This window comes from Protopterus annectens, chromosome 6.part0, assembly GCF_019279795.1.
Source record: "Protopterus annectens isolate FY-2018-M chromosome 6.part0, PAN1.0, whole genome shotgun sequence".
In the NCBI taxonomy this organism is placed as follows: domain Eukaryota; kingdom Metazoa; phylum Chordata; order Ceratodontiformes; family Protopteridae; genus Protopterus; species Protopterus annectens.
Window position 1 is genome coordinate 1,578,866,702 of NC_056737.1, and position 11,612 is coordinate 1,578,878,313.

The window sequence follows — 11,612 nt, forward strand, 5'->3', positions numbered from 1 at the left end:
TTATGGGCATTGGACATCTGTTATGGAGCCAACATGGGGATATGGCAATTAAGCCAAGGTCCAGCAGGTCATATGTTTGACAATTTAACTTATGAACTGTCCCTGATGTCTCACACAAAATAATCTCCACAGTTTCTTTCCCATGGGTTCCAGTGTACTTAACAAAGTACAACCAGCTTCAATTGGAGGTCATCTCAGTTACAAGATTTTATACATTTCCTAATCTCTTTCCTTGTTTATACAGTAGTACGAAAATGGTTTGACTTTTACTGACTCCTCAGCATTTGCGAGAGGGGGCACCATAAAGAAGCATAAACTCCTTGTTTCTCATTTTTCAGAGTTTGCCTAATGGTTTACATCCAAGCAGAACTGTTTAAGGCCAAATGGTTACCAGTCTCTTACAGAGCTGAGCTACTCCTAGGGTCTGTTATTTTCAAACTACTTCGACCAGGTGCCTTGCCACGTCTTGTAGCCAAACTCCATAATAAAACCACCCCTACAACCTCTGCAATCTCTCTCAATTATCTTCTTCACTCCAGACACCCCAAACTAAACTGCACTGTAACAACAATTCCTTCTCCATTCTTGCACCCAACCTCTGGCAATCCCTCCATCTTTCTCCATCTTCAGAGCTCATCTCAAAAGACACCATCATCAAAAATCTGACTGCAAGTGCTTTTCCACTGAACACATAACCTAACTGCCTCCTCACCTGCATCACTTCTACTTTGATCCTTTGTGCTCAGCTGCTGCTTCCCTGTCATATTTACTAGTAAAATGAATTCACATTTGATTTTCTACTGTGCTAATATTATTTGCATATTGCATCAATTGTCTATGGGATTATCTACCTTCATCGATTACTCTGTGTTTGTGAATTTGTTCTGTTTTCTTCTTTTTTGTAAATCTCTAAACCCAGGCTGTGCCTGCAAATGGTCTATAGTGATCAGTGTACTACTCCGGTAAACAAACTAAAATAAATAAAAAATAAATAAAAATAAGGCCTTAATTTCTATCCGTCTTGCATTGTTCTTTTGTTTTGCTCTTTCCTCTGCTTATTCAGTTTATTGAGTGCCAGGACCATTATTTGCAGTCATAATCTGTTACTGCTGATACCATGGGGACATTCAGAAAAAAGCATGATACCACTGAGCATCAGTGAGTAACACGGCGAATTTCGAGTTACATGGCTCAGTGTCGATTAGGCATGCATGAGTACTGGCATAATACCATCATGCCAGAGACATAACTGCATAACAAAACTTTGCAGTTGCAACAGCTACAGTAAACATGCTGCTGAATGATGTTGCTATGACTGGTCACGAAACCAAAGGAAAAGTGTCAGGAAGGTAATGTGCCGCACATCCACAACACCTTCACAGTCAGCATCCCCCATAGAGGTTCCCTAGCAAAGTGCTAAATCTTTTCATTAAACATGATTATTCTTTTGGGAAAACTTGGCTAGTCTTAAAAAAAAGCACCCCCAGGTCATTAGCCTAGTAACAGTTTATGAATCTATGAAAAAGGGGTGGAAATGGAGAGACTGTACAGGGTAAAATGGAGAAGAGCAAGAAAAGGAACACACAAAAGGACAGCAGGAAGGGAACACAGGTGCAGGGTATACCTTTTTTTGGGTATAGATGCCCTTTTATGAAGATGGGTAAAAGGGAAAGGTAGGAAGAGGAAAGTACAGAATAGATGGGGGATACAGGGAAGGAAGCAGGGGCAGGCAGATAAGTATAGAACACCAAAAGAGACTGACAGGGGAGGATGTGACCCATGGGGGGGTCAATGATGGAAAGACATGGACTGACAGAGTTTGGACAACTAAGATGGGGAGGACTGTACTACAAACAGGCGAAGGGGATTGACACATAAGGATGAGAAGCACTATGATGGGGGACAGAGATGGATGGGGAGGGCCTGCCTGACTCTCCCACAGGATCCCACCCAGATGCCAGTAACCTGCATGATTGACATCATGGGCAGGTGAAATATCTGATGGCCTAATGGATACAGCTTGCTAGCTGTGTGGCTCTATCACTTGCACAAAGAGATGCCCCAGGGTTCTAATGTGGGCATCCTGCAAATGGTCCACCACAGTCCTCTCCAGCTGCTGCACTTACAGTGTGTGCCATTACTGTAGGATGCTATCTGAGGTCAGGGTTTACTCAGACAAACAGAAATGCATATCTGTCATCCAGGGACAACAGGGCTGTATCAATGGAATCCTGTACCACAAGGTGTATATGTACAAATAAGGAATGGATATGGATGGTATACAGCAGTTGGTATGCCACAACATGACATGAGTCACAATACTATCTAATACTATCCAGCATTGCCGTAGGTATGTTATCTGTATGCATTCACTGGTTCCATTAGTAGAAGACCAAACACAACTGGTCAGAACATGCCTGATGTCAATGGGCCACTGGTGGTTGATGATGATGGCATCATGCACATGGCACAGTCTGATGACACAGTGGCACTGTCAGTAATGTTAACAGTGGAGAGCACAGTTTACCTCATCAACAGTTGAAGTGACAATGGAGCTGAAGGATGAACCTGTGATATATCCTGTTTTACTGCTGAATGTCCTGTCAGTTTTAGCCCCATTCAAGCTGCAAAGGTGTCACTACCATAGATTACTTCAGAAAGCTGCACTTCAAGGTTCATGCACCACAGAGGAGAGGGGAATAGATGGCCATTGCTACCATTACTCCAGGACATTCCCAGATCTGGAAGTTACTATTTGCATTAATCAGTAGATATGCAGGTCAATGATGCAGGTATAGATGGCCACTACTCACACTATGTGCACATAAGATGTTGAGTGTGCTACACAGCCTGTGTGAGAAACTGCAAGTGCTTCAGCAATTGCAGGACATTATGCAATGTATGTAGAGTGGCATGGTATATGTAGACCTGGAGCTAATAAATATGTAGCGGACACTGGTGGCCCAGATGGCAGCCAATGCTGCAGTCATAAGGATGCAGGCAACTGGCCACCATGGCCATAATGGGAGATGGATACATATTGCATGATCACATGTCAGGCCTTCACAGCTGACACACTAAGCTGAAGACAGCTTCATTGTCCACACTGTCTTGTGCTGGCTCCACCCCTGGGCATAGGCACTCATATTATCATGGCTGATGTTGTTCTGGCTTCATTGTAGGCACACTCCACTTGGCAAGCCAGTTAGGGTCCCACAGTTCAATGCCATCACATTCTCTTTGAGTCCTACCATAAGCAACACCTACCTGTGCCTATTTTCTGGTCATGGATGCTAACATTCTGCAAAAAAATCCTATGGGGCCACAGTAGGGTTTCTTGCTCTTAATGTGGTGCTATCCCTTGGACAGTTCTGACACTACAGGGTCACCTGGTACTTCCATCCAGCATTCCACCCATGGAAGGTCCAATCCATTGCTGGTGGATGTGATTCCAGTCTCTCCCAGCAAAGCTCTCTCCAGCCAGGACTGGAATAGACAGTCAAGAGGAGAAGGTAACAACCAGCCCAGAAAGTAGTAGTTTATTGGCCATTTTGGGCTAATTACTATTTCTTTCATTTCCCTGCTATAAAAACCGCATTTGCCCAGTTTTGCACACCGGGCAGTGCCGGTTATCTAGGGTATAACTATTCCCGGCACCACAAAGTCTTGTCTTCAATTTTTCCCTTGGAACTAGACAAACTTTCAACTTAAGCACTCAAGCCATTCATTTCTCAGCCCGGCACTTGCTCAAAACTCATAGCAAGCACTTATAAACCCTAGCACTACAGAAGAACAAGGCTCTCTATTCGACCTTACCAGCCATTCAGTAAAACAGTTTACTGTACCTATCCAGGCATGTCCAAAGGGCAGTTTCAGGTGTACTCTCCAGTCCAACTGGTGAATCTGGGCATTTTGAGGCAATGTTACAACTGCCTCATGTACACAGACAACCCTCTCCTCCTACCACCAAACACTAATACATGCAATAGATGCAGTTATACAGCCAAACTGGAGTCTAAGCTCTCTCAACCCAAGACTGGATCAGACAGTCAAGAGGAGAAGGGAAATACTGGCATCACACCACCAGTCTCACATAGACTTATTAAACCAGCACCAGCAAAAAACACACATAAATACATGAAAACATACTCGGAAGGTCTAAATAAATATCTGCAAAAGCAACAGAGCCCTCCAAAGCAGACATCCAAGCAACCTCCACCCCCCCCAACACAAACCATGAAACACATACTTCACAAAACCAGTGTGCCACTCAATCACAGCCCACAAGGCAAATAACATACCCAACATACTAGTAATAGGTGACTCTATAGACAGGTACACTGACGTCCCACTCACTAGGCTGAATAAGGAGAAGGTTACTGTTAGCTGCCTGTCGGGTGCCAGGATCCGCCACATAACACAAGCACTCAGGTCACTCCCGAACAAGTACAAATGACCTGAGATGTAGCTCCCTGGACTACATGAAAAGAGACATGGAAGAGCTCTCTGATCATGTAACCAAGGCAGGTATGACCCTAGCCCTGAGTAGCATCTTACTGTCACCAAGAATGATACCTCAGTACAAGGAAAAATGATAGATTTCAACAATTGGCTAAGCTTCTGGTGTCATTCAAAGGGGATCCAGTATCTATCTGCCTGAGACGACATGCTCGACAAGCCATGATGCTTCTCCAGAGTTGGCTTGCGCCTGTCACCCCTGGGATTCAGGATACTGGCCAAGCCTCTTGCCACCCCAATAGTGCCTTTTTTAGGCAAGGCTCTAAAGACAAACCCACCACCATAATAAGTACCAGTGACAAAAAACTGAGGGTAATGCTGCCCAATGCCAGGAGTTTAAACCTCAAAATGCACTCACTCTAGGCTCTTCTCAAAATGGAGAACAAGGCTCAAGAGAGCACCCCAGCGATTCCAGTCTACAACTCATACCATACATTTCGGCCACAAAACCTGGACCGAAACACCAAGGGAGATTGTGTATCCATATTCATCAAGGATAACCACACCTCCAGACTAGTTGCAAAGTATGATGCCTCAGAGATCACCCAAATGCAATTGACCATGGGCAAAACTGCAATCCAGATTGTAGCTTGCTACAGACCAGCTTCCCTGCCCCAAGACCCCCACTCCTTGTTCCTTGAGGTACTGGAAAACATGAGAGTCCAACCAAACACCCTAATACTGGGTGACTTCAATTACCCAAACATCAACTGGGAAAACTACTCAAGCACTAATACCTTTGCCCAACGTTTCCTGGAATATATTAACTCTAATGCCCCGGATCAGCTTATCAACACCCCCACAAGGGGCAACAGTATACTGGATCTGGTCATCAACAACATGGGGGACAAGTGCTCCATATCTGAAGTAAATTCCTCATGTGTTAGATCAGACCATAAACTCATCACCTGCGATATCCACATACTGCCCCCCCCGGGAAACCACAGTGAAAAACTTCTCCAAAGCAAACTTTATGCTACTTAAGACAGAGGTGGCAAACTTCGTTACTCCCATGTAGAATGAAAACTTGGTTGAATCTGCTGTAGCCTACACAGAAGCACTCTACAAGCACTTGCATGAGTGCGTGGACCATGCTATCCTGAACAAACCAAGAGCCATTCCTCCAAAAAAAGGAAACCATTCTGGTGGACCTCAGCCATAAACAAGCTCTATAATAGAAGAAAGAAATTATTACAAAAAAGAGTAAAAACCCAGGAAGGGAAGAGCTCCCTGACCACCCTCAGCAAAAAGCTAAGATCCCCTATTAAATCATCAGAGGCGAGCTTTGAAAGAAAAATTGCAACGGACACCAAAGACAACCACAAAGCATTTTTTAGCTATGTCAAGAACCTAAATGGCAACTCTCAGATCTGCTCTGAGCTACAACATAACTGTTTAAAATTCATGGAACCAACTGATATTGCCAATATACTGGCAGATAGGTTCAGTGCAAACTTTACCCCTCCCTCGCCCCCTAAAGGGTCCATATCTATACCAGAAGATTGCGCTGCTCCCATAATCTCAGACACCCAGGTGAGAAAGGCACTTTCTAAAGCAAAAAACACAGCATCCATGGGACCAGACAGCATTCCAGGCTGCATGTTACATGAACTCCAAAACGAACTAATCCCTCACCTAAGTGCCATGTTCAACTACAGCCTCACCTCAGGCTATGTGCCCACTGAGTGGTGCACGGCAATGATAGTCTCGCTTCACAAGGGAGAAGCCACCACCGACCCCAGGAACTATCTCCCCATCAGCCTAACGATGGAGGCCATGGAGCACATCATCATGGAACTCATAAACAACAACATTGGGAACGTACAGACCTTGGACCCTACCCAGTTTGGTTTCGTAAAGGGCAGGTCATGTCTTCTAAACCTGGTTGACTTTTTTGAGACAGTCACCAAAGCAATTGATGAGGGAAAGGTGGGCCACATGGCATACCTTGACCTTGCGAAAGCATTTGATACTATTCCCCACTTGGGAATTATAGACAAACTCACTAACCTAAATATAAACCCCTACCTTACAAGATGGGTTGCTAACTGGCTCATGGACAGAACCCATACAGTGAAAATAGGAAACACTAGGTCCGACTCCAAACCTGTGCCAAGTTGAGTACCCCAGGGTTCAGTCTTGGGACCTCTCCTGTTCGGTATTTACTTCTCTGAGTTTCAACCAAACACAGGGGTACTATGGCTAACAAAGTTTGCAGATGACTGCAAACTGGGTGCAATAATCGAGACTCCTACTGACGTAGATATCCTTCAAAAGGGTCTCACTGAAACAGATACATGGTGCCAAAATCATGGCCTCAAGCTAAACGCCAAAAAGTGCATTGTCATCCCCTTTAGGAAAAAACAAGTACATATGAATTACCACATAGGGGGCAGCTCACTTAACACAGAGAGTGTAATAAGAGACCTAGGGACCCAGGTGGATAGTAACCTCTCCTATAGCCACATCGCTAAGGTGGTTAGAAAATCCTTCTACATGGCCCACCTTATCACAAAGGGGTTTTCATCTAGAAAAAAGGAAGTTATTGTCCCCCTCTACTCATCGCTCATTAAACCCATTATTGAGTACAATGCCCCATTTGGGATGTACCTTTCTAAACACCTGCAACAACTGGAGAGGCCTCAAAAATACCTCACCAAGAGGATAACAGTCCTAAAACAGATGCCCTATACCACCAGGGTAAAAAAACTTCAACTGTACTCGGTTGCATACCGGCTACTCAGAGATGATCTCTGCCTGACATACAAGGCTATGTCAAACCCCAAATTGCTGGAAATGCTCCACCTAAGGAAAACCCAATCTACCTGAGCTACACACTCTAGGGACCTTAACCTGACCTCAACAATAAACAGGACTTGTTGGAGGGACAGATTAGTGTCCCAGAGACTCCCCCTGCTCTTGAATAAGGTCCCCATATATGTGAGGCAGAGCTCCTCATTAGCGCTCTTGAAGAAGAATCTTGATGAGTGGATGGGGAACAGGAAATTCACCCCTGGAATCAATTCTGTGGCCCTGCTCGACAGAGTTGCAGGAAACTAAATCACATGGGAGGCGCAAGCCAAAACATTCTGGCTATGTTTAATTATGCCCTAGGGCCAATAGCCTAGTACCTACCTATGAAACTATGAACCTATTATAGCCATGTACTTGCTACTGCATCCAACATGTTTTGTTATCTCTGCCACTTTGTCCCACCCCCATCACCTGCTCAAATGATGATCAATGTGTCCTGCCCACCTCTCTGGCTGTTTGGTCATGGTAATGGCTGATGTACAGTGCAGTCAGTCAAGCAATGTTCTGCATAATCTGGGTGTGTTTTATACGTATCATTTTTATTTTGTATTTGCCATGTCATGGCTGTGGTTGTGGACCAGACCAGGCACTACTCGTGTACCAAATCATGGAATTAAGAAGAACTGCTTTTGTGGCTCATCATGCTAATTTTATACATTTCTGAATCATACTGCCATGTTTGATTTCATCCTTTACCTAGAAAATATGTCTTATTAGCATACTGATACTCATTTGCATGCCATTATGTGATCATTAGCACGTGATATATACTGTACATTACTGAATCACTCCCTCCCTGCACATTGCTCTTATTGTGCTAGCTCACATAACACACTGCACTGTCACTGTTTCTGTATACCTTTCCATGTTCGATTCTGCTCTTTAGCAAACATAACAGAATAGATGAGTAACATTATACTTTGTGGTGCATACAGCATAGATTTATTTAGCAGTGGTGTACAGGTGGTACACATAGTAGAAACTTTTACAACTAGGAAACTGAGAACTATGCTACATACTAACTCTCTATCTGGAAAACATACTTCCATCAACAGCGTTGCTATCATATACTATTACACTGTTTGCATTTTATGAATATAGATATTTTAGATAGTAAGACCTTATGGTCCTTGGTTCAGTTTGCTAGCATTTTAGATACCCTAGAGTCTGAGCTGTAACAGTTTTGTGCATTCTGATGAAGAATGTATAGCACATGCATTAGAAAACACTAAGGTTTTCTTTGAACATTTGTCTCAGTTACTAAATCACATGGTAGACTGGGAAGACACAATTTAATTGAAAAAAAGTTAACTGCTGAGAATTCTGTTTGTGCTACAAAATCTGTTTATTTCATACACACCTACCTACTTACTTCTAACATACATACACACCTATCTACCTACTACTTAAACAAACACACATACCCCTGCTTCTCACTTGTCCGTTCGTGGTCGACATTTCAAACATCTTCTGACATTCAAACTTCGTACACATGGAAGACAAATATATAAACAGAAGGCTGCACACACCTGTCGTGTCTGCATGACCAGACACAAAGCACATTCTTGTTAAAGAAAACTCAAAACAAATAAAAATAAAAAAATAAGTCTTCCTGCCAGTGGACCCTGCTCCAAGCCAGCAGTGGCCGTCTCCCAGCCAGTGGGCCCTAGTCTTTCACAGACTGACAGGAAATTTCTGCCTGACCAGACCAGTTCATGGACCAGCGGTTGAAAAACACTGGTGTAGAGCACTTCCGTCTTGTGCTTAGGGTCTGGGCTTAATATCACCTGCAGTGGTAATTGATAGTATGCTGAAGGCAGTCTCCCTCATGCACACTCAAGCTCTGTCCTTCATGCATTTCACTTTAGTTTGTCTGTTAAATTTCATATGTACAATAAAGTGTTTTCCCCTCATTTTACTATTATCTCCTGCTCATTTTTATTTTTTCATCTGCTCTTTCTATTGCAGAGGTGATAACTGACAGTATGCTGAAGGCAGTCTCCCTCATGCACACTCAAGCTCTGTCCTTCATGCATTTCACTTTAGTTTGTCTGTTAAATTTCATATGTGTGTAAAGTGTTTTCCCTCATTTTACTATTATCTCCTGCTCATTTTGTGTGTGTGTGTGTGTGTGTGTGTGTGTGTGTGTGTGTGTGTGTGTGTGTGTGTGTATATATATATATATATATATATATATATATATATATATATATATATATATATATATATATATATATATATATTCACATCAATACATTGAAGAAACAGACTGTGCCACCAATTTTAAGTATACTAACTCCAAAGTTACTCATCCCTGAGGGTCAACAACCCTGAAGTTATTATGACAAGCTCTGAAATGGGTGCATGCAAACTTTATCATAATAATAAATATATATTTTAATTCAGCTTCAAAAGATCTGTATGCTTTCATTAATGACCTTGTGTTTACAGCCGGTATCTAAAAGAGACCACTGAGTACTAGATAACATGTTAATATCAGAGGCATGCTAGTCAGTTAACATACCAGATAGTGGGGTTCTGTTAACCAATCAAAGAATGTGCTACACTGATGACAGTGGTGGAAGGAATTAGTTAATGGGACTGAAGGAAGTTGTAGGCTTGTGATATATACCCATTGCAATGTTTGTTCATTTCATATTTTGCCAATGAAAATATAATTAAGTGATATTGACAACTTTTCCTTTTGTTTTGCACTAGGTTGTACCTCCTGGTCTCTAGTGTTGAAATAAAAAGCATTCAACAGTACTGGTGTCTTCCGAGTAACACTAATAAAAGAACAGGATAAATTAAAATCAACAACTATGTTACTCTGCTGACCTAAAAGAAGTCAAAGCTTTAAGAAACTATTGAATGAACTAAATACTCACCGGTGATAAATGTTTGTTCTGTTTGCAGTTAATGCCACCAATTAAGACCATATTTGGCATCAAGGGTCGTGGGTACTCAGAAATAAAATCATATTTCACAAGCCATATGGCTGCGTAGCTCATCATCTCTTGCAGTGAAATATGTTTTTGTAGCACTTTCTTGGCAAGATCTTCAAATGATGAATATATAACTTTGCAAACCATGGGCTCTGTAAAAGCAAAGAGGAAGTTTGCCATTCGCTGGAAGAACATCATGTGATCTGAGAACTCTAGTAACATTCTGGGAATGTACGATGGTGGGCTGGGGCACTGCAAGGCCTGGTGTTCTAATCCACAGGGGATGGCCTTCAAAAAATGGATTAAAGGAACAGATATATAATGAGCAAGTATGGAACCACAGGGGGTAAAGGCATCAGCTAAGATGGCATCAAAGTTCTCACTTTTCAGCAATTTCAGTATTTCTTCATTTGACATAAGACTTTCACAGGCATTAAAAAACAAGGCTGTCAGTCTCTGAAGCTGTAATATGATTCCCAGTGAACCCTGTAGAGCTGAGGTTTTGTTGAGAAAATTTTCTCTAATGCCATCAATGACTCCTTGAAAATCTTCTTTAGAGTAAGGCACTGGAAAATGCTGTAATTTGCAGTCAGTGGAAGCTTCAATCAGCATATTGGCTTCTGGTACAAGTACAACTACGTCATGTCCCCTCTGTGCCATTTCCTCCACCAGAATCTGCATGCTCAGCCAGTGGCTGCCATCAGCTGGTACCACCAGCAACTTTTTGCCTTCAGCAGAAAAGAAAATCAGAAGGCAAACTAAAAATTGCAGGCACATTAAAGATGAACTGAGAGGGAATGGTGTGACACTCATGTTGCTAGAGTGCTGTGTGACTTCAGCAAGCACTACAATAGTCCAGAAATGCTAGTTACTGATTTCCAAACTAGATATCTTAGCAGTGCCGAGAAGGGGGAGGGACTTGGCATACAATTAAATTGTCTGTAGTTGGATCATCTTTATCATTTGAAATGTTTGCCATTACAAAGGTTATATTTGCTAACTTGCAGAACCCTCTGAATAGCTGGCCTGCTCCAGTGCCCCATTTTTGCTGTCTAACCACCTATATACCAATCTGAGAAAAAGCAGCATCTTTCTAATAAGCATTATGTTTCACTCATATATATTCCATTAAAGTTTCTGAAAATAGACTACTTACCTTGTTCTTTGCATTTAAGAAGGAGGAGGTGGTTGCCATATAATGAAAATTGGTGTAGCTAGGTTAGTATCCTTGAGTCATTCCAAATATTTCTCATTACAAAGGCTATATCTTCTGTAGCAAAAGCATATACTGCCAGCCCGGCTACCTGGAATTTTATAAATAGTTATATGTCATTT

At 42.4% G+C, this 11,612-nt stretch overlaps 1 protein-coding gene across 2 annotated transcripts in view; it reads right to left on the minus strand.

Moving 5' to 3' along the window:
* The window catches only part of LOC122804860 (UDP-glucuronosyltransferase 1A1-like), a 288,492-nt gene extending 277,360 nt beyond the window's left edge, over positions 1-11,132 (minus strand). The window contains exon 1 of one of the 2 annotated variants that reach the window (XM_044075025.1): positions 10,221-11,132. In XM_044075025.1, coding sequence (XP_043930960.1) covers positions 10,221-11,090 — 870 coding nt within the window. In that variant the 5' untranslated portion in view covers positions 11,091-11,132. The remainder of the gene's footprint in view (positions 1-10,220) is intronic. The other variant, XM_044075024.1, reaches the window with a different exon arrangement.
* Positions 11,133-11,612: the final 480 nt, after the last annotated feature.